Source organism: Tupaia chinensis, unplaced genomic scaffold (assembly GCF_000334495.1).
Source record: "Tupaia chinensis unplaced genomic scaffold, TupChi_1.0 Scaffold000195_1, whole genome shotgun sequence".
Lineage (NCBI taxonomy): Eukaryota > Metazoa > Chordata > Mammalia > Scandentia > Tupaiidae > Tupaia > Tupaia belangeri.
Window position 1 is genome coordinate 912413 of NW_006159670.1, and position 23964 is coordinate 936376.

At 48.8% G+C, this 23964-nt stretch overlaps 1 protein-coding gene across 1 annotated transcript in view; it reads left to right on the top strand.

Annotated features, from left to right (window-relative positions):
• APC (APC regulator of Wnt signaling pathway) overlaps positions 1–23964 on the top strand; it is a 102626-nt gene that overhangs the window by 72036 nt on the left and 6626 nt on the right. Inside the window, exons 9-17 of the mRNA XM_027771200.1 lie at positions 4100–4198; positions 6661–7039; positions 9341–9436; positions 10976–11029; positions 14158–14297; positions 14787–14864; positions 15137–15253; positions 20553–20767; positions 22642–23964. Coding sequence (XP_027627001.1) covers positions 4100–4198; positions 6661–7039; positions 9341–9436; positions 10976–11029; positions 14158–14297; positions 14787–14864; positions 15137–15253; positions 20553–20767; positions 22642–23964 — 2501 coding nt within the window. The remainder of the gene's footprint in view (positions 1–4099; positions 4199–6660; positions 7040–9340; positions 9437–10975; positions 11030–14157; positions 14298–14786; positions 14865–15136; positions 15254–20552; positions 20768–22641) is intronic.

A 23964-nucleotide genomic window follows, 5' to 3' on the forward strand; every position in this document is an offset into this window, starting at 1 on the left:
GGTCCAGGACGCGAACTGCGGTCGACTACATGGGAGTCCAGCGACATAGCCATTACGCCAGCTGCTGGTTCCCTTGCCCGTCATTCTTCACCTGCTCCCCACCACACACACACGCACATGCACACACGCCCACACTCTCTCATCCGGTAGACTGGTTCTTTCATACCTCTGCCTCTGCCTGGACTGCCCCGTGGCTAACCCCCTCCTCCCGTGCATCGGCTAAGTTTCTCTTCATAGTTGAAGTGAAGAATCAGATGCCGTTTTGTGCCGGAAGCCTTCTCTGGAGTCCCGGGAGAAGGTTGCATGCCCGCCTGTGTACTCGCACAGCCTGTCAAAGCACTTCCATGCCGAGCCCCGCCAGGCCGTGAGCAGTGAGCGCACACACGTCTCACCCGGCGTGTCCCTGGTGACTAGCACACTCCCGGATGCAGTAGGAGCTCGGTCACTGCTGGTTTCCTGTTGCATGTAGGCTGAAAGTACGTTCTAGAAGCACTCAGTAGCTGTAGCAGTGAAAAGAGATGCAGAGTCTGTCTTTTTCTGTGGCCTGTTCCAAATTGAGAAGCAGCCCTCGAGGACTAAGCAGCAGGAAAAATCCAGACACGCACACTCAGGGGAGACTAGAAAGGGTGCCACTCTGGGCCAGCCCGAGGTTTCCCGGTGTGGGCGCGAGCAAGTAGGTTTTATGTTTTTATATGGGAAGACAAACATCTCTCTCAAGGTAGGATTCTTTTAAATCATCTTTATCAAGGGATGATTAGGATGTACCCATTTAAAATGTACAGTTGAATTAGTTTTGAAAAATGTACTTTTCTCTTAAAAATGCTCTTGCAAGTAGTGGTCTAAAACATGCTTTTGTGAACTAGCCAGGAAAACCTAACCGTGGGCCATAAAACGACTTTGCGGAAGTTCCAAGCAACCCTCTTAAAAATGACCTTTGAGTTTTACCCTCTAAAGAACTTGTTATAGCACATGCGTAATCTCTGCGTGAGTGTTTAATCATTACCTGTTAGAACCCTGAGCGACCACTGAGGAAGGCATCGTTAACCATTTCCTACGTGGTCTGCCTAAGAGCACGCTAGCTGTGAGTTGTGAAGGTTGCAGCTAGCAAGCCAGCTTCTGACTTGTAACCGAAGGTGAGCTTCATGCACAGAAAGAAGTTACAGGCTCTCGGTTCCACAACTCAGGGAACCGGGGTACACTTGGGGGTGCTGATTTCCTCTGCCCTCTGTGCGCTCCAGAGTGGGGGCCTGCACTCAGCCCTCCTAGCCCACCGTTCCCATCACGCGTTCCTGTCCCCACACCCCTCTCCAGTGAGCGGAGCATTCTGTTTGAAAGACACTGGACCCTGCAGGGCTGCCCCCCGACCTACTAGGCCTAAGACTACCCGTGGTACTTCTGTCTGAACAAACTTGTGTTCTAGCTATCTTGAAAGGTTGAGAACTGCAACGGGGTGTCCACAAATACTGCTTTCTGATTGAATCCTATCCTGTGTGTGTATCTCTTTCATTCATTCATTCCAGTTCTGTGCATGAGAAAAAAGACAGAAGGGTGGAGTGGACAGACAGCACAATGGGGTATCGGTGCCACAACCCACTCCCAGCCCTCAGGCAGCCGCAGATCCTGGGCCCCACAAGCCCTTTGTATTCAGAGAGGTCTCCAGACCCCAGTGGGAGCCTTCCCTGTGGAGGAGCTCGCAGGGCACCGCGTGCCGTCGCCACCTGCCCAAGTGCTGTCCACATCACGTTTTGTGTGTGTGTGTGTGTTTTCCAAAAGAGAGATTTTTGCTGTTGGTTGTGTACACTCTCCAGAGAGACAGAAAGCAAGAAGTCACTCCCCAGGGGGCATGGTCACACTGCAGTCTCCTCTCCTTTAGGTTTTGGGCATGCACACACACGCGCCCAGTGTGAGTTTTAAGCCACTGGGTCTAGGACTTGAACTGCAGTCGACCACATGGGAGTCCAGCAACATAACCATCACGTCACCTGCTGGCCCCTCATCAGTGTTCATCGTCGGTGAGTGGCCTCAGCTGCGGCCTGTGTGCTGTCCCTCGTGTTGGTCTGCAGCCACCGCTCCTGTGCAGATATGCATTCTGTTTTCAGCTCAGTGCCGACCTCTCTTCTGGGTCTGCCTCACCCAGGAACGCCCCCTTACTTACCATTTATCCAGCCACCGGCACCTCCTTCCTCACTTCCAGTCGGCTCTCAGATAATTGGTTTCCTCCCCTGCACCCTCCAGGGCCCTGCCCCGCCCACTCTCACCTCCTTCACCCGCGCCCTCAGAGCCAGGTGGCTGTCAGAAGTGCCTTTCCCGAATTCCAGCGTGAGCTCTTCGTGCTCCGTAAGGCACAGTCCGCGTTGTGCCATCTCCCTGCCTAGAGTGCAGTGGCACTGCCGCATCCACAGCTTAAAGCCAGCATCTTCACACGCGAGGTCTGGGACCGGTCAGTCCAGCCAGTCTCGCCGCACGCCTTGCACACGTGCTCCTCCCAGTCTCCCGTCCCCAAAGTCAAGGCCTCCCTGAAATAGGGCACATGCGCTCACGGAGGGGGGGGAGTGAGAAAGCACCCCCATGGGAAAGGTTGTGCTGCAATCTCTTCTCCATCTCTCCCTCCTTTTGGGATTTTGGCATGTGTGCACACGTGCCTGTTGTCTTTCTCCAGCCACCAGGTGCAGGACTCGAACTCTGGCTGGCCATATGGGATCCAGCCACCTTCAGCACCACAGCACCACCCCACAGACAGGCTGGCCTGACTGTTCCTTATTCTATGGAGCCTTTATTAGTCCCTAAGCAGGTAGTTGCTGCTGCGTGTCCCCTAGCATTTTCACATTTCTCACCTAGGTGCTTATATCCACTGCAGTGGTTTACGCTCTTACATCTTTCTACAGTAGAAGCGTTAAGCCGCTCTCATAAGCCGTAAGATCTTGGAGTACTTGGACTGCAGCAAATTTGCACTTATTTTTCTGGGAATTTGAATATTCCTTTAGTGCTTTTCATCAGTCAACTTATATTTAACTGAATGTAGTTCCACTTCTCTCAGTCTGTTAAGAATATTACCTCAGGGCCAGCTCGCAGCATGGTGGTTCAGGCAGCAGCTGGGTCTCACGTGGCCAGCAGTGCGGCTAAATTCAACTGGTGGCAGGAAAAACTACGCCAGCACGTGTACACGCATGTCCAGAACCCTGGGAGAAGAATGGGTGAGCCGAGAAGGGATTGTGGTGTGGCCACCCCTCCTTGAGGCATGCTTTCTCACTTTCTTTCTCCTTCTTTTTCTCTTCTTGTACATATACCGTATAACAAACAAAAATTTTCTAAAAAGTAAAAACCAAAAAATATTACTCTTAAATTTCTTCAGTGTTTGCTTACCACCACACTGTAATTATGTAAGAAACCTTTTCTTCAGTTTTCCTTTAATATATTCTTAATAACTTCATAGGTAAAACTCATTTTGAGCAGTTATACTGGCCATCCTTTGCTGCCCCCAGTTTGTTCTAGGCCTCATGTGCTTTTGGGTCGAGGGGAGTGAGAAATCACCCCCAGAGCCCTTACCCAGCTGCACAGTCCTTATCCAGCATCAGCCTCTTGTGGTTTTGAACATGCATCTTACACATGCCTGTGTTTTTCAGGCCACCAGGTCCCGGACTCCAGCTGCCCGCTTGGCCATGTGGGATCCAGCTGCTTTAAGCTCCAGGCCATCTGTTGGCCCAGTGGCCACAGTTTTAATCATGTGCTTAGCTGTTTACCATAAAGACTGTTCATCTGAGGACCAGCAGTTGACGTAATGGCTATGTCGCTGGACTCCCATGTAGTTGACGCGGTTCAAGTCCTGGACCCGGTGCCTTAAACTCATGCCAGGTGCGTGTGCATACGTGCCCAAGATCCTGAGAGGAGAATGGAGGAGAAGGGATTGCGGCGTGGCCATCCCCCCCCCAGGGAGTGATTTCTCACTGTCTCTCTGTCTCTGTCTTTCTGGTGAGCGCACACGCCCTATGGCAAAAACCTCTCCAAAAAAAAAAAGACTGTTCGTTTGGAGTACCACAGATGAGTCATCAGTATGTACCTGTCATGCGATTACACTCCCTGTCATGTGCTTCATTTCCAGGGCTCAGCTCCACGAGTGGACCCTGAGACGGCCAGTGTCCTGAGCTCTGGTAGCGCTCACTCCGCTCCGCGAAGACTGACCAGTCACCTGGGCACTAAGGTACCGGACGTGCACCCCGGTTGCTGATGCGTGAGCTTTGCTCAGTCTGCGTATGCGTTTTCTAGAGAATTCTCCTTCAGTCTCATGAAGAAACATGGTCTTTTTATATAAAGAACTATAAACAAAGGGAACATGAAGACTGTTAACGAGTGCCCAGTTGGCTAGTTTATTCCTTTTCAGCCTTATCCGTCTCTCTGAGTGCCCTAAGCTCTCACCATACTGGCTCGTATCCTGCTTCCTGAATGTCCTCTGTGACTTCCCACCTCTGTGCTTACCTGGAGTGGCACCGCCTCCCTCCACCTCATCGCAAACTGCCTGCAGAGTCCTGCCAGCCTCCCACACTCCTGCTGGGCTTTGCTTCTTCACCAGACACGTGCCGATTCCCAAAGTCCGCTCCCCTTCCCGGTGACCCATCTGCCACCTCGGAGTCACCAGCCGTTTTGCGTGATGCTCCCTGGTGTAAGGCAGGAGTTGTGTTCCGCGTGCCTGCTCAGTGGGCACCTCCATGTCCTCACTGGAGGGGTGAGAGAGCAGGTGGAGCCGATGCCAGTCGTGGGCTTTCTTAGCGCATCTCAGATGTTGCAGATATTTTAGAATTTGGGAATAATATTTGATAAGAAAATAATGATTCTGTAATTGTTTTAAAGCCAAAGGCTTTAATGTTGTATTAACTAAGATGGAATTCTAATGTTAACAATATTTTTTTAGTTAAGTCTAAATACTTACTTCCATTCATTATTCTCACACAATACTCTTCCCTAACTGTAAGTAGTATAATGGCTGTTAGCCACATTACTGAAATCGCTAATGTTGATTTAAGAAGGGAATTTTCATTGATCACATTATCAGTCTCAGATTTAATTTTTTTATAATTCACAATAGTTACCACTCAGGACCTCTCCTATGCCAGTAACCGTGCTGTGTGTCCCTTGTCTCTGATCCTCTCAAAAAACCATGTGCTGTTCTTACCCTCTGAAAGACTGAAGCAGAAGACAGTTTCCAGAAGCTCTTATATCTTTACATAACAGTTCAGCTCCAGCCCTGTCCCTCATCGACGTGGACTTCTCTGTAAGGAGCCCTTGCAGTCGACAGTGCTGTGGCGTGATAGCAGCAGGCGGAACACTGTTTCCTTCTAAGGCCTACTGTAGGCTTCGGGGGCCCCTGCTGGCCGGCACACGCATTATTTCATTCCTCACAGAGAAGACCCCGTTAGCTAGGTAAATGCTTCTCATTTGGTGACTCAGAAAACTGAGACCAGACGTATCAAATACCTTCACTAGCATCACACAGCTTGCTTGCACGTGCTGGGGCCAAAATGTGTACTGCAGTGTGATGAGTACCCAGTTATCCGCAGCCCTCCAGTGCCTCCTCAGAACGCGACTGTGGCCACGGTGTGCACGGAAGTGTAGTGAGAGCCCGTTCACCCCCGGCCTCGACTCTCTTCTCAAGGGGACTGTTGAATAGGTAGTTCGTTTCCGTGCTGTAGGGTGTGTAGCAAGACTTCGGGTCTCTGCCCTCTGAGTACCCTTTCCACTCCCACCCTGCAGTCGTCACAGCAGAAATGTCCCCAGGATGTCGCCAGATGTGTGCTGACAGGGCAGAATTCCCATGATCGAGAACACTGATTTAAAGACTTGGTGCTTTCCTCATGGGACAGCTCTCCTATATAACAATAGCCTCTAGCTTTAAAATGAGCCTCCTGCTGGCCCGCTATAACTGGGTGACATTTTCCTGTTTACATTCTGCTTCCGTATACTCCTGGAACTCATTCTCACAGTAACGACAGCTTACCACTTGCTTTAAAAATGGCTGTGCATCCTGGCTTTGCCGTTTATCATGGTGTTGGCCTTTTTATGACAAACTGTTTTTACATGTATAAAGGAGAAGTTATATAGTTTATATATATAGCTATATAGTTTAACAGAATTAATGATGGCTAAAAAACATTGATTGTAATTGTTGCAGCATAGTTTCTGTTTATTGATGATAAGAAGATTAAAGGAAGTAGAATAGAATTTTAAGTCATGTAAAGAATTTGGTTAAACCACATTTCTCTGTGTGCATGTGTATGTGAGAGAGAGAGATTAATTGATTTTCACTCTAATAAACAGATTGCCACTAACTGATCAAGAAAAGCAGTGATTTTTAAATATAAAAAACATACTTTCTCTTTCAACACTGCGTATAGTACCACTGTTATTCACTCACATAAACAAATGGGTGAGGATATGGATTTCGAAAGGATACTCATTACCTTACTCTGAAAGGTTTTACGTATACATTTATATATATGTATACCGTATATAAACACGTATAACATATAGTGAGTCATTTATTGTAACGTATTTCATGCGTGTGCATGTACTTCATACACACGCACATTTATGTGAACGGAGCCCCCTCGGTGCTGGCTCCCCGACGCTGACGTGGTAACTCTGTCTCTAAACCCGTCTGGCCCGCAGGTGGAAATGGTGTACTCGCTGCTGTCCATGCTTGGCACTCACGATAAGGACGACATGTCGCGGACCTTGCTGGCTATGTCCAGCTCCCAGGACAGCTGCATATCCATGCGACAGTCGGGGTGTCTTCCTCTCCTCATCCAGCTATTACATGGCAATGACAAAGACTCTGTGTTGTTGGGAAACCCCCGGGGCAGTAAAGAGGCTCGGGCCAGGGCCAGTGCAGCACTCCACAACATCATTCACTCACAGCCTGATGACAAGAGAGGCAGGCGTGAAATCCGAGTCCTTCATCTTTTGGAACAGATACGCGCGTACTGTGAAACCTGTTGGGAGTGGCAGGAAGCCCATGAGCAAGGCATGGACCAGGACAAAAATCCAAGTATGTTCTCTGTGTGCACGTCTAAGTACATGTTTCAAAGCAAATGTGCGAGTTTTAGAATTTAAGAAAAATTTTAGTTCTATTTTCTTCATTAGTAGGAGGGGGAAATTCATATTAGCCATCTACCCTGCAAACATATTTTAAAGCTTACATCTATATTTGCCTAGAAAAACTTAGCGAAGGAAAACGTCATCCCCACTACTGTGCAACCAGGAAAGAACAGTAAATCCAGAGAGATGAGCACTTAGAGCGCGGGTCTGTCACACGCGCCTGCACGTCGGAGTCACACAAGGTGGAGAGATGGAGGAGGGGTCGCGGCACGACCACACCCCACTGGGGCTGCCTCCCCCACCCCATCTCTCTCTGGTTCTCTCTGGCACGTGCCTTCTGGCCAGTTTAAAAGAAGAAAAAGCATAGTAGATCTAGAAAGAACGTGAGTAAGTGTGTTGTTGTCCCTTCAGTGGATTCACCTCAGGAAAGTGACTTTACGTGAGTCCGTCAGCCGATGGTGACCATCCGTTCAGTGGACACAGTGCTGTGTCTGTTACCTGGCCCTCAGACAGCCTTGCAAAGTAGGAAAGCCAGATAGTACCACCTCCATTTTACGGAGGAGGAGACATGAGTCATGCCTGTGGCCTCACAGCTAGAAAGTGGAGAGCCAGAAACAGAAACCTGACCTCGTGGCTCTCGGCTCAGGGTTCTCCTCCCTCCTACACCGTTTTGCTCCAGGCAGTGAGGGTGACAGGCCACCCAGCTCCTTGGGCAGGGGGGACCCTGGGCCCCCAGCCCTCTCCCTCAGGGTAAGGAAACATGGAGTTGAATTAGGACATCTAAAGACATAACTCACTTCATTCTTATAGCCCAGAATCAGAAGCAGCAAGTTCATAAGGTAAGGCTTTCCTTTCACCTGATAAGAATGCATACACTGGAACCAGCAGATAATGTAATGGTCATGTCACTGGACTCCCACGTAGCCGACCACAGTTCAAGTCCCGCACCTGGTAGCTCAAGACTCACGCTGGGCATGTGTGCGTGTGTACTCTGAATCTCAAGAGGAGAACGGAGGAGAAGGGATTGTGACATGGTGGACCCCCTTGGGGGTTGATTACTTTCTTTTTGTCTCTGTCTCTGTGGCAAGTGCACATGCCCTATAGCAAAAATCTCTCAAAAAAATACATGCACACACAAACACACTCACACATGTGTGTGCATGCACACAAGAGGAAGATGACTCTGTTGTATCCACATAGGATTTGGGGAGCAGGAAAAAGTGAGGGTCAGAGCATGACTTAGGAAGCTGTAGCAGCTTTGTTTCTAAGTTTAGTATAAAGATGAACTTGTTTAAAATCTGAAAATTAACCAGAATAGGAAAAAAGCAGAGGAGCTGGTCCTTGCTTCTGTGTGTCTTAGGAATGAGCAGACCAGATGAGGCAACTTCCGGGAAGGACACACCAGTTCAGATTGTTTTCTTAGCTATCTCGGTGTAATGGCCTGTACCTTACACTCTTAGTAGCTGTTTTGGAAAAGTTAACTGGTGAGTTGTGAACCCTTGCCCATGATGTTACGGTGGAGGTCTGTTTGCTTCCTTTTCTTTCAGAGTTCTTATTTACTATCTAGTATATGTATAGCTATCTAACAAGCTTTCTCTGCCATCACATTTTTCCACAGCCGTGCACTTTTTACCCACACTCATGACAATAGCTCAATTAGGAATTAGGAACAAAATTAAGCAGTTTCATACCAGAATGGTTTTACTCTTTCATGCAGTCAGGGTAACTTTATTAGTTATTTAGAGTCATAGCATAAACTTATGAAGGGCTTCCGACAGATTGAATGAAGGGCAGTGAGTGGTACACAGTTCCGTCCGAAGGTCGCCAGAGAGCATGTGCATTTGCTGGGGGCTTGAGAGGGAAGGAGGAGAAAGTGAGAGCACTTCTGGGGAATGGTCACACCACAGAGTCCTTCTTTATTTTCCCCCATTTCAAGATTTGGGGCACAAACACACATCCAGCAAGTTTCCCAAGCCACCAGGTCGGTGCTTAGAGCCTGCGGTCAGCCATGTGGAGCCCAGCCGCCTTAACCACCGTGCCAGGGGCTGCTCCGAGTGGCACACAGTTTTACGGAAAGGAAAGTCCTTTACTCAGACGTGCTGGGCCGTGTGTACAATGCTCGTCATTTAGCGAATGTCGTGGCCTGCTGAGTCTGTGTGTGAGGGATGTGTTAGTACCCACGTACTTGCGAGTGAGGTGGACTCTCTGTCGTGAAGTAACGGAGCGCGTGCTTTGTGTGATTTGTCCTCAGTGCCCGCCCCGGTCGAGCACCAGATCTGCCCTGCGGTGTGTGTCTTAATGAAACTTTCATTTGATGAAGAACATAGACATGCAATGAATGAGCTCGGTAAGACAGACACGTTTCTTAATACCACAGATAGTACCGGAAGCTTTACGTGCCGGTAGGCGTTCATAGTAAGTGGAGACTGTAATCACAAATTGTTTCTAGTGACGACTGCTTGGGCACAGGACCACTGGCTTCGTTCCAGTGCTTCCCCTTTGTAACAAAAGCCCAGGTCCTGGTTTCCAAAACTGCTACTGTCATAAACTGTTCAGAAGTTTAAAAGTCCTAGCCATGGAATGAAAAGGTTACTACGCGGGCAGCTCCTTGTCCCTGTTCCAAGGTGGAGCCTATGTGACAGCTGGCGGGCGGGCGCAGTGCGGAGCAGCTCCGCGCTCTTGAACTCTGCCAGTCACTGACAAGCACAGAGGAATGGAGGTTTGGGCTCATTTTCATGGTTCTCCGTACTTTCCTGGATTTTCATCGTAAGCAGCATGGTCTCTGGATCTGGTCAGTACAGAAAGACATGTGCTCTAAGTTGGAAACACTCAGTTAATTTTAGAAGGGATTCTAAATTTAGAAATCTGTTAGCACACGAGACAGTAGCCTGCACACATCAGTATGACCAGAACGCCTCCCACTTCTCCTGGGGTGGCGTCTGTTCTTCTTAGCTTTCTAGGTTCATCTCACACGTGACACTATAAACCAGGTCATGCTGACCACCTCCTGTGAGCTGGCGTGTTCTGGTCAGGCCACAAGCAAGACCTGCATGCCAAGTGCCCTGCGGTGTGGCTGTGCCCTCACCCTGAGGATGCTCAGAGCGCCCCGCGGTGTGGCCGTGCCCTCACCCTGAGGATGCTCAGAGCGCCCCGCGGTGTGCGAGCGCCCCGCGTTTGGGCAGGCCACAAGCCAGACCTGCATGCCAAGTGCCCTGCGGTGTGGCCGTGCCCTCACTGTGAGGACGCTCAGAGCGCCCCGCGGTGTGGCCGTGCCCTCACCCTGAGGATGCTCGGAGCGCCCTGCGGTGTAGCTGCACTCTCACCCTGAGGACATTCTGAACACCTCTGAGTGTGGCCGTGCCCTCGTTTTCATGCCATTTTGTGTCATGTCCCCTCCCAGCCCCACTTTGAGTTCCTGCCACCCTCATCATTGCCATCCATTGTTTGTCGTAGAAGTGGTGAAGCCTAGAGACTCTTAAACACAGAGAAATGGAGTGCCGAGCACGAGTGCTGCCCACCCGCAGTGCCCACTTCAGGGCTCTGCGAAGATGCAGCCCTGCCCTCTGGCCACACACTCTTCCCGCAGGCCTTCACGTGGCCCTCCTGATTCTCTTTCTTCCTCCGGTCTCTGGCCTCCTCTGGAAGTTCAGCGAATCTTAGGTGTTCTCCCCGTTCTCCCCTACTCCATACAGTCTCAGCGTTTGTGAGAACTTGGTTTTTTTCTTTAGTAGTGATGGGAAGGGGATAAAAGTAATGAACGAACAGGAAAATTACCCGATTTCAAGGTACCCCAAAGTTTTGTGCGTGTTCCTGTGCTGCCGTGACTGTAGACGTAGGACTGACACGTCGACCAGCGTCTCAGTGTTTGTTCCTCTTCCTTCCTCAGGCAGGAAGGCTACCCGGGGCATTTCATCCCAGGAGCTAGGGCAGGGGCTTTCAGGTGAGGAGCAGGATGGGGCCGTTGGGGGTGTGGCTGCTGGGGCATCGCCACAGGGGTGACCTTCTCACTCCCAGCCTCGGGTTAGGAGGAGGAGTATAAAACAGCCCAAGGCATCTGGCAGTAAGGGGTAAGGAGGGAGGAGGTCCTGGGCAGATGAAAGGAGAGTCCTAAGCCCAAGGAGCTAGGGCTGTCATTGTTACCTACAAGAAGAGTCTCAGCCATGTAGGTTTGCACCTGTTAGTATGGGGAGTTGTAGATTATGTCATCAGAAATACATGTTTATTCCAGAAGCTGTCCTAAGCACAAGACTTTTACAGTGATTAAGACATAGACCTGGCTCTCAAGGAGCTTGTGGCATTTGTTCATTAGTGTTTCACAAACTCTCCAGATAAGTCCCAGGGAGGGGCACTTTAGATCACATGGACACTCTAGCCCTGGAGTGGACACACTCTCCAGGGCAGGGGCTGAGGAGCCAGTTACTAACTGGCCCAGGTGGCTCTCAGGGTCAGGAGACGGTGAGACGCCGACCCGAGGGGCAGTGACGCCGGGCCCTGGCGCTGGTTTTAGTATGAAGCATTTGACGCTGATGCTGATGGACCAAACCAAAAGAAACAGAAATAACATACTTTTAAACCAAATGTTATTTCTCTATTACCTTTCCTTAACAAATGTCTAAATGGCACAAGCACCAAGAAGAATGTGGAAGGCAGGCTCATCCTCCTGCTGTAAGGATCCCCGCTCGGTCTGCCATCTCACGTGCTATTGACGGTCTTTTCCATTAGCGCGTTCTGCGTGCTTTCGTTAGCAGCCACCATATCTTTCTTTAGTCTTTGTTTTCAGAATGAAGTCCTACATTTTTATTTCTCCCATTCAGAATACTCAAACTGCTGATCAGTTATTATCCTTAAACCTTTAGGTGCATCTTATGTTTCTCAAGATAGCGTCCAAGATGTTGGGACACGGGTGGGATTTGACGCAGACACGGGCGTACTCTCCTGTCGGAGCGATGGCACTCTGCCTTCTGTCTGGCGTTCGGGGACCTCGTCAGCATAGTTGGCCCTGGTCTTTCTTCTGCGGTGACTCCCACGTCCCTTTGCTGGGTCAGACCTTTCTGTTCTTACACCGACTCCTTCTCTACCCAAGTTTAGGAGGGTGGATTCCTGGAAGCTCTGCCCAAGGCTCTCTTCCCCCCTGCCCAGTGTCATCCACTCCCGCAGTTTCAGTCAGTATTTTTCGGATTTGCATTTCCGTCCAAGTTCTCTGCTGAGTTTTAGACATTGCAGAACTGCTTCTCTGACTCCTCTCCTTAAATGGTATTTCAGACACTTCTAACTCCACTGTCACGAAGGATCAGTCACTGCCCCATCCTTGTCTCTGTCTCTTCCAGGGCTCCCTTTCTCAGAAATTGGCATCCTGATCACCCCCATCGCTCGAGCCAGAATCTTGGATTCATCCATGCCTTCATCCTCAACCCCACAGCTAGTAACTGAGTGCTTTGGTTCTTCTTAAATACGGCTCAGATCACAGCCTTGCTCCCCAGGGTAGCCCAGCCACCTTCTCCCGTTCTGCAGTGCCAGGTCTTCCTTCAGTCCCTTCCCATCAGAATCCATCCTGCACACTGCAGCCATGGCGGTCCATGCAGAATTCCCACAGGGCAAAGGCTCCCTCCCCGGCCTGCTCCTCAGCGTGGCACACTGGTCTCATGTGCCCACTCGTGGCCTCGTCTGTGGCCCTCTCCTTGCTGCTGGCCGCTGCAGTGGGAGCCCTCCCACGTGTGGTGGCCTGGAGGGCTTCTCACTCCCGCCCTGTCCTGTTAGGGCTCATCCCCCCTTAGTCTCAGCAGATTCCATCTGCCTTGGTCTGGAGACATCCCCACTCCTGCATCTCACCCTGTGCCTCTGCACAATCGCCCCTTCACTCATTGGTTCTCTGTTTTGCTCTAACTTTAAGCTCATTTATGACAGCGGCTGACTTGTGTTCACTGACTATATTGTTCCTCCATCCATTCATGATTTAGAAACTTTCTAAATATGGTTTGGATTTTCTTTAACCAAATTAATTTTCACTTATCTTCATTCAAACTCATCTTCAGTTCTCTACTCATAAAGAGTTACATGGATCCTCCTACAGTTAAATCCCTGGAATCTTGACCCATGATTAGAACTTAGTTATGTAAACTTACAAATTCTTTTCTGTTCTGATTCTTTCAGATCTTTACAGAAATATTAAAGTACTGGTTTTCTGTCAGATTGATGACGTGCTTGAACTTCAGTGTCTAAGAATCGCCTTTCGTGCTCTCTCTGCCACTTCTCAGTGACAGAGCACTATCGCAGGCCGTGGTCATTACTGTTTGACGATGAATCGTCTTTTGAATAGCCTCCGTATGCATTTGATCTTTCTTTTGTTCAGTCCCTCACCATTCGCTTCACTTTATTTTAACCCCTTCCTTTGTGTCTTTACCTCTCCTTCCCCTTACTTCCCTCCTTGCCTTCCCAGCGTTGACCGCCGTGGGCATTGGTGAGTGTACCCGGTGGTGAGAGTCGGGGCAAAGAGAATGCTAAATCCTCAGGTAGTCAGTATTCAGTACTGTCACAGAAAAGTAAGAACTTAACAGACAGACACACAAACTAGGTTTGTAAAACATGGCAATAAGTTGAACAGGCAAGTCTTTTACATTTAAAACACAACTGTGCTTCATGCAGTGTCATTAAAAATTAAGACATTCCTGTGAGTAAATACTTGGATTAAAAACGCTGAGCAGGTAGGCCACAGTGTGTAACACGAGGTGTAGAGCCCTAGTCGTGAGCAGTGAGCAGCACTCCCTGCCCCGTCCGGGAGGCGTGCTGCTCGGAGCGGCCGGCCTCAGTGCTGGCAGAGCGCCGTGTCTGAGGGCGGACAGAGATCGGTGCCCTTTATTCAGCGAGGCAGAGCTGGAGGTGGGGACGGAGAGACTTCTGGACATGTCATGCAGGAGCCCTTTGTGACAGTTTTGTGTCTTGTAATTATGAGGCAAATGTAACCAGATATTCTGTCTTTGAGCTTTTTCACTCTAACACCTCAGTTGCTAACTTAGTACCAGTTGCGTTACTTTAGAGTTTTGTCTTTTTCCTCTTGCCCTGTTTGATCAGGGGGACTGCAGGCCATCGCAGAGTTACTGCAGGTGGACTGTGAGATGCACGGACTCACCAGTGACCACTACAGCATCACGCTGAGGCGCTACGCCGGGATGGCCCTGACAAACCTGACCTTCGGCGACGTCGCCAACAAGGTGTGTCTCCGTGCCTGCCCTGAAGACTCGGGTGCGAGCTCGTTGACTCTCAGACTGTTCACCGCGTGCTCTCTGTCACTCCCCTCCCTAAACGACACCAGCAAAAGCACCCTCTACCCACTGCGCCCTGCCCTGGCCAGCTGTCTCACGCCGGCACAAAGGCAGAAGCACACCCACACGTGGGGCAGAGCGGGGACCGCCTGCGGTGTCTGCCACCCAGGCCAAGTCTGCACGCGTGCTGACCCCCACGTGACAGACCTTACTCTCAAGCCCGAGTTCATCAGTTCTTATCACTTTACTTTCCCAATTTGGCAAGGGGAGAGCAAATGGCCAAGAATTAGGGGGTGTCAGTCTTTCACTTAGGTAATCTTGTGGATAAAATATCCGATAAAATAAAAATGAGACAGTGAAACTACATTTGCAATTTAGCAGTGAGAATAAAGTGCGCTTGTGGTACCTCACTGATGACTGTCGCGTCGAATCTTGCAGGCGACGCTGTGCTCCATGAAAGGCTGCATGAGAGCGCTAGTGGCCCAGCTGAAATCCGAGAGCGAAGACTTACAGCAGGTACTGCCTAGGGCTCCTGCGCTGTCGGCAGTGGCAGGTCGTAGCCTGGCTTAGACCAAGGCATGGCTCGATATTTGGGGGTCTCTGTGGAGGGTGTTGTGTTAATACTAGAACAAGGGCGATGACTAAAGGTCTTCCTCTTGGCGCGCTACTAGAACGCGGGAGGAGTTTCTTTAACAGATTTTTACTCTTACGTCTAGCATTCAAAACAAAAAAGCAACTAAGAGGAGTCGTTTTACAGACAGATTATTCTAAAACTGACTCATTTGCAGGTTATTGCAAGTGTTCTGAGGAACCTGTCCTGGCGAGCCGATGTAAATAGTAAGAAGACTCTGCGGGAAGTTGGAAGTGTAAAAGCATTGATGGAATGTGCTTTGGAAGTTAAAAAGGTAACTTTGTAAACATTTAATGTTATAATAGGGATCTCATGTTTGGCTACTTTTTCTGCTGCCTTCTCCCACCAAGAAGACCCTCTCCGTCTGACCTGCGTTCCCTCACCAGCCGGTAGTTTCCGAGTACTCTGCGCTCCCGAAGCGGTACGGCGGCAGCGGTGGTGCACAGTGACATAGTAGAAGGCCTCAGCACTACAGACAGTGTGGGCCAGGTGATGCTTTGTCCGGGCTGCTGTTTCCTGCAGGATGTTGACCTTTGCCCACTGGCTGCCAGTACACTCAGCCCTGACTCCTGATGATCAGAACCGTCTCCAGGGGTTGCCCAGATCGGGGAGGAGGGACACCCCCGAGTACGAGCCAGTGCTATAAATCTCAGTCCCTTGGAATCCCCAAAATTTGATGGTGAGTTTATTAAGAGGTGATCAGACCAATGGTGAGGAATCCCCAAATCATTTGTTTACAGAAGTAAGTCTCTTCAGGTGGATTATCTGTTTCAGAAACTAAACTAAAATTTTAAAAAATAAGGAGGTAAACTTATTCTGAGAGGGACAGGGCAAGTCACTGTAGCTGATCTTTTTAATTGCTGGAGGGCAGGTGTACTCCCCAGGCAGGGGGCAGGTGCGGGGAGAGCACCCCCTGGTGGGTGCGGTCCTGTTGAAGTCCTTTCTCCTCCATTTCTCAGCCTGTCAGTGATGTGAGCATGCACATGCCCGGGCATGTTTTTCAAGCCAAATTAGGGTTCACATTGTAGCCAGCCCTGTGGGAGTCAGCTTCCTTAGCCACTGCACCACTGGGCTGGCCCTTCTGGGCTTCCTGTGATCCAGCTGGTCCTCCTAGGCCCACAGCCTACGTTTCCTTCTTCAGAGTGTTTCATTTCAGAGACGGAAAGGGGCTTTACTATTTATGTAGTTATGTATACTATCCTACACCTGGAAACCTTCGAAGTGAATTAGATAGGAAAGAGTATTCCACTAAAGTACCAGTTAGCAAGATAATATTCAAGGGGCCAGCTGGTAGCCTAGTGCTTAAGGTGACTGGATTCCCACATAACCGACCATGGTTCAAGTCCCAGACCTGGTAGCTTGAAAATCACGCTAGGAACTTACGTTTGTGTGCCCAAGATCCTGAGAGAAGCATGAAGGAGAAGGGATTATGGCATAGCCATCCCCCCTTGGGCAGTGATTTCTCACTTTCCCTCTTTCTGTATCTCTCTTTCTCCTCTCTGGCAAGTGCACACGCTCTATGACAAAAAAAAAAAAAAAGAGAGAGAGAGAGAGAGAAAAAAAAAGAAAAAGATAATATTCAAATACATTTATGGTCTGCATAAAATTAACTTTAAAACTACCGAACAGGCAGAAGATGTGCTGACGCTTCAGAAAGGAGTGACATGATTGACAGTGAGCACATGAAAGGTCCAGCGTTAGTCCCGGAGAGCTGCAGTGAGATGCCGCAGTAGTTTATCCCACACCGGCTGATGTGTGCTCTTACGTCGACCAAGGGCTGTCGAGGAGGCTGAGCAGCCGAAGTTCTTACAGACTGCTGGTGGCAATATAAAAGATATTTGACCACCAAAAACTAGAAACAACTAGTGTTTATCAGCAGGTGAACGGCAAACAAATTGTAGAATAGCTGTGTAATGGAATGCCGTTGGTCGTCAGGAAAGGCCAGGATGCATGGACTCCTACACGGCCGACTGCTTTTCCAGTCCTGTCTTGAAAATCACACCAGGCTCATGTGTGTGCCCAAGATCTGAGGAAGGAAATGGAGAGATGCAGCATGGCCAGCCCCCGGGAGTGCGATCTCTCATTTATCTCTCACTGTCCCTGTCTCTCTCTTTCCAGCAAATGCACATGCCCTCTGGTCAAAAAAAAAAAAAGAATCATAAAAACAAAACAGGGGAGAGTTGGAGTACTTCAAAGATCATTTCTCCCTGAGGTCACCTGTAAATTTTAATGTAGAGCCAATTTTGGAAAAACTAGCCCCTTAGAAATTTAGTGTCCAGGGACCAGCAGTTAGCGTAATGGCTATGTCACTGGACTCCCACGTAGCCAACTACAGTTCAAGTCCCGGACCCGGTGGCTTAAAAACTCATGCTAGATGCGTGTGCATGCGTGCCCAAGAGCTCGAGAGGAGAATGGAGGAGAAGGGATTGCGGCATGGCCGTCCCCCCTGGGGGGTGATTTCTCACTTTCTGTCTCTCTGTCTCTCTCTGTCTTTCTGGCGAGTGCATGCACCCTATAGCAAAAACCTCTCCAAAAAAAAAAAGAAAAAGACAGAATTTCAGTGTCCAGTCTGACGTGGGCCTGCTTCTGGCTGGCAGTGTCTAACGTCCGTGCTCTGTCTTTGTCCGTACTTCACGCAGCAGTCGTGGAGGGTGTCGCTCCCCTCTGATTTGCCCACGATGCCCTGCCCATGCCGTCCATTAGCTTGTCGGAGAAGCTGCGTTGCGTTTTGACCAGGAGAGTCAGCGCTGCCTCCGTCTCCCCACACGTGCGGCCCCTCCACTCCCTCAGCACTGGGCCTCTCCTATCTGCACTCTGTCCCAGATGTTGCTCTTTACGGAAAGCTGCCAGTCCCTCTTTTACCTCCTACATCTTTTCTACTGGGCCCTTATATTTTATGCTGCAGTTATCTGGAAGAAGCCCAGCATTTTTAAAATTAAAATTCTGTGTTTACTTTCTCCTAACCACTGCGGTATTTCTCTTTTCCCGTAACTAATCCTGATCTAATAAGTCACTTCCTCCGTTTCTTAGAGGACATGCTATCTTTGGTCCTTCCTGATTTTTGCTTCCAACACGATCCTCTACTAGATCTCAAAACCTAGGTTTGCAGGTCTGTCCTACTTCAGTTTTTCCTTTCTACCTTTACCTGGATTTTTTTTTTTCTTTTTTTGGAGAGGTTTTTGCTATAGGGTGCATGCACTCGCCAGAAAGACAGAGAGAGCCAGAAAGCAGGAAATCACCCCCCGGGGAGATGGCCACACCGCAATGCCTTCTCCTCCATTCTCCTCTCGGGCTCTTGGGCACACACACATGCACACGCGCCCAGCGTGAGTTTAAGCCACCAGGTCTGGGACTTGAACCGCGGTCGACTACATGGGAGTCCAGCGACATAGCCATTATGCTAACTGCTGGTCCCACCTTTACCTGGAATTTTATACTCTGTTGACCATTTATATTTCTGAAACTCCTCCCTTTGCTTTTATTACTGTTTTTTGTTTTTTGGGGGGTTTTTTTGAGAGATTTTTGCTATAGGGCACATGCACTCGCCAGAAAGACAGAGAGAGACAGAAAGTGAGAAATCTTCCCCCAGCGGGGATGACCACGCCACAATCCCTTCTCCTCCATTCTCCTCTCGAGATCTTGGGCACGCACGCACACGCGCCCAGCGTGAGTTTAAGCCACTGGGTCCGGGACTCGAACTGCAGTTGGCTACATGGGAGTCCAGCGACATAGCCATTATGCCAACTGCTGGTCCCCTTTACTAGTGATTTTTTTTAAAAAAAAGAATTATTTATTTATCTTTATTATATTTTTGAAATTTGACCAGAGAGGGTCAGGGAAGTGAGAAAGCAAGCCACCTGATCAAGGACTTGAACCACAGTCGGCCATGGGAGTTAAGCACCTTAACTACCACACCACCTTCTGGCCCCACTTGTAGTATTTCTAACCTCCTATAATTGTTTGTCTCCTTTGTTCTGACTACAAGACACTGGGGGAAAAAGGGAAAAAAAACCTGGCCCTTGACTGCAGCCTCACAGAGAGCAGTTTGTATTTTTCTACCTTTAGCAAGCATGTCTGGGCCAGTTGCAGTTCAGCTCACTCTAAACCCTTGCACCCTGTACTCTGGTCCTTGGAATACCCCACTTGACCATCACAGAATTTGTCCTGCTGGGTGGTTGCGATGTAGCTACATCTTCATTCCTCCCGGTCTCCGACCGTGTCTCTGACAAATAATTTGGGTTTTTTTGGTTTTTTTGAAGATATATTTAATTTTATTAATATTGTGTGGGGGTTTTGTTTTATTTTGTTTTTGGTTTTTTATTTGCTATAGGTCAGGTCCGGGACTTGAGTCACAGTCGGCCATATGGGAGTCCAGCCCCTTAGCCACCATGCCACGTGCTGGTCCAATGATAGTTTCTAAACCTACTTCTAATTTGTTTCATTCTTTCAATTTCTCAATGAAGGGAATAAAACAGCTAGCTGTTTATTAGGTTGGGACCAGAAAGATTGCCCCTCGAGGCCTCCTTTCACTTCTCTCAACTTCCCTCCCACGGCTCCCAGCGTGCACCTTGCTCTCCTGGTCTTTCTGCTCCTCAGCCCTGCCCTGTGATTCCCACTGTCGTGCCTTTCCTCGTGCCCCTTCCCTCCAGAGCGACTGCCTTCTCCCACCGAGCACACAGGTCAGACCCTCCACAGCGCTGCCGTCTTCCATGACATGGGTTCACACTGGGTTCTAGGCGGGTGCAGTGCCCATCCTCTGCCGCCCTCGTCTCCTCGTCTCCCGCCTGTGAACTGTTCGTGCCTCCAGAGCAGCCGTAGTTTGCCGTGTCTGTGTCTTCCAGAGTGCTCTCGCCGTGACGAGCACGGGGAGATGTCTGGCCCGTACTTGCTCCTTGACTGGGACGTAGGGAGGAGAGGGACCGCAGGAGTGGGGCAGGCTTTAACCAGGTGTCATCAAAGGCACGATGGAATGGTCTGTGCCAGGTACAGCTGGGCAATTGGCCATGATTCTATTTATAAAGGAGTTCTGGGGTTTCTTCTGTTTTGTTTTGTTTTTTTTGAGAGGTTTTTGCTATAAGGCGCCTGCGCTCATCAGAAAATCAGATGGCCACGCCGCAATCCCTTCTCCTCCATTCTCCTCTCGGGATCTTGGGCACGCACGCACATGCACCCGGAGTGAGTTTAAGCCACCTGGTCCAGTACTCGAACCGCGGTAGCTGGCTACATGGGAGTCCAGCAACATAGCCATTATGCTAACTGCTGGTCCCCAGGAGTTCTGGGTTTTGTAATTACTTTTTCTTTGGGAATTTTTAGGAAATTATCATTTTCTAGTGCCCTTTTTTCCTTTTATAAGTCACATTCTTTCTCATTGGCCAGAGAGTTACACGTTTTTGTACTAACAGTGTTCGTCATGCATGCTGTCCTGCAGCTTGCCCTTGTCATTTAGCAATACTTACCTTCCTTCTCAGTGTCGTTTATAGAGGCTCAACTTTTATTCGATAGAAATAAACATAGAAGTTACGAAAAACAAACTCCAGTTCTAATTAGGTGACACATACTTGGCTTCTCACTAGGAATCGACCCTCAAAAGCGTCCTGAGTGCCTTGTGGAACCTGTCAGCGCACTGCACTGAGAACAAGGCCGACATCTGCGCCGTGGCGGGCGCGCTGGCCTTCCTGGTCGGCACGCTCACCTACCGGAGCCAGACCAACACCCTAGCCATTATTGAGAGCGGAGGTGGGATACTCCGGAACGTGTCCAGCCTCATTGCTACCAACGAGGACCACAGGTACGGGCAGTGCGGTGCCATAGAACTCCAGCCACGTCCTGACTGCAGGCACGCCCCGTGCAGTTGCGAGGGCTCTACAGGCAGCATGCACTGATGGTGGTGCACGAGCAGCTGTTAGCCTGCAGTTCAGCTCACTGGTGTATTTACTCTAATGAAAGTGAGAGCGCCATAAAGAAATCTAGAAATACGTGATAATCGAGTACAGCTCATATATGGTAGAAAAGGGTTTATGAGGACAGAACCCCTTCTTATTTAATTGTGCGACATCAGGGAATATGGGACTTATTTTAAAACAACGTGAGCATGACCCAGAGCATGTGAGAGGCTCACGTTCCTCTAGTGGTGTCTTAGCAGCAGTCACGTACCCTCTGCACAAGGCGTTCATCCAGTCTGCTGGAGCTGCGAAGCCACGAGAAGGTCTTAGGAACAGGGCACGCGTTTTTGGAACTCGGGTTCCGTCGTGTAAATAGGTACCTCACAACATGTCCGTTTTTACATACCCAGTGTAGTTCATCTGTTGTTTGAAAAAGAACAGGAGGAACTTGTAGTCAAAGAACCTGCAGGAGCCAGTTCTGGGGCGCAACAGTAACATGGCTCCAGAGAAGCCGTGTCTCGCGTGGCGACCGTAATTTGAACTCCAGCCAGCTGGTGTGAAACACACTGGCACGTGTGCAATAGCCAGGATCCAACAGGAAGGAGAGAGCTGTGGCGGGACCAGGCCTGTGGACAGGGGTTCTCTCTCTCTCTCTCTCTCTCTCTCTCTCTCTCTTTCTCTCCCACTCCCTCTCCCTCTCACTGTTGCTCTATCATGAATGAATAAAGAAAAGAAGTACCTATAGGAATGTAAGTATCTTTTTTTTCATGCACAAACTATAACCCTTAGGGCCCTTTCTACCATGTGAAGAAGAGTCCTTCCGCTTAGTAAGTGCTCGGATGGCCACTAGACTGCTGGGGAAAGTCCACCGTGCCGCATCTTTCTGTCCCCCTTTGCCATTCACTTCTAAAGCCTACAAAAGCTGAGTGTCCTGTCATTAAACTTTAGTTCCCTCCTGTGTGAAGCTCTAGTTCTTTCAAGTCCTAGAGTTTATTAGGTTGATTCTCTTACATGGTTTCAGTGTCTCAAAAATCTTGATTCACTTTATTTTTAAAAATAATGACAACACAGGCCAGAGCTGTAGCCTAGTGTTTAAGGGACCTGGATCCCATATGGCTGACCATGGTTCAGATCCTGGCCCCAACAGCTTAAAAAACATAAGCACATGTTCATGAGTGCCCAGAATCCTGACAGGGTAGAGAAATGGAGGAAAGGGATTGCATTGTGACCACTCCCCATTGGGAGGTGCTTAACACGCTCTCTCTCTCACCCTCCCTCCCTCCCTCCTTCTTCCCTCTTTCTCTCCTCATCTGTTGTCTCTCTCTGGCAGGTGCACATGCCCTCTGAAATTTAAAAAAAAAAAAAAAAACTATACACACAGCACTTCTAAGTGGGCAGCAGAATCACAAAATCAAGCCAGAGTAGAGGCACCCATCCACAGACTAAATTACCACAGAGTCCCCGTTCAGCATGAGATTTCGTAGTCCTACAACTAGGACATTTATCTGTGAGTAGCATAAATACCCCAGGAAAAAAAAATAATAAGCTATTGGGTCAGAATAGGGAATGTAAAATAAAAAAGAGTTAACACTTTGACCTCTCTCTTAGTCTCACAGTTGAGTGTTTAAAACAAATGGAGATGTGGAACATTCAGAATTTATAGGGTCATTGGTACAATTGTATCAGAAATAGTTATCTTTACTTTTAAATTTGTTTTTTATCCTTTTATTTCTATACACAGATTTTGAGCTTAACTTGTGATTGCTTGTTTTTACCTCAGACAGATCCTAAGAGAGAACAACTGCCTACAGACCTTGTTACAACACCTGAAGTCTCACAGTTTGACGATAGTCAGCAATGCCTGTGGCACGCTGTGGAACCTTTCAGCAAGGAATCCTAAAGACCAAGAAGCATTATGGGACCTGGGGGCAGTCAGCATGCTCAAGAACCTCATTCATTCAAAGCACAAAATGATCGCTATGGGAAGTGCTGCGGCTCTAAGGAATCTCATGGCAAATAGGCCTGCCAAGTACAAGGATGCCAACATTATGTCTCCTGGCTCAAGCTTGCCTTCTCTTCACGTTAGGAAACAAAAAGCCCTGGAAGCAGAACTAGATGCTCAGCACTTATCAGAAACTTTTGACAACATTGACAACCTAAGTCCCAAGGCGTCTCACCGTAGTAAGCAGAGACACAAGCCAAACCTCTATGGAGACTATGTTTTCGACTCCAGTCGCCATGATGATAACCGATCAGACAGTTTTAATACTGGAAACATGACTGTCCTTTCACCATATTTGAATACGACGGTGTTGCCCAGCTCTTCATCATCAAGGGGAAGTTTAGAAAGTTCTCGTTCTGAAAAAGATAGAAGTTTAGAGAGAGAGCGAGGAATTGGCCTAAGCAACTACCATCCAGCAACAGAAAATCCGGGAACCTCTTCAAAGCGAGGTTTGCAGATGTCCACCACTGTGGCCCAGATCGCTAAAGTCATGGAAGAAGTATCCGCCATTCATACTTCCCCAGAGGAGAGAAGTTGCGGGTCCACCACCGAATTGCATGGTGTGGCAGATGAGAGAAACGCACTGAGAAGGAGCTCTGCTGCCCACACACATCCAAACACTTACAATTTCACTAAGGCAGAAAATGCAAATCGGTCATGTTCTATGCCTTATGCCAAACTGGAATATAAGAGATCTTCAAATGATAGTTTAAATAGTGTCAGCAGTAGTGATGGTTATGGTAAAAGAGGTCAGATGAAGCCCTCCATTGAATCCTATTCTGAAGACGATGAAAGTAAATTTTGCAGTTATGGTCAATATCCAGCTGACCTAGCTCATAAAATTCATAGTGCAAACCATATGGATGACAATGATGGAGAACTGGATACACCGATAAATTATAGTCTTAAATATTCAGATGAGCAGTTGAACTCTGGAAGGCAAAGTCCTTCACAGAATGAAAGATGGGCAAGACCCAAACACATAATAGAAGAGGAAATAAAACAAAGTGAGCAGAGACAATCAAGGAGTCAAAGCACAACTTACCCTGTATATTCTGAGAGCACTGACGATAAACATCTCAAGTTCCAGCCACATTTTGG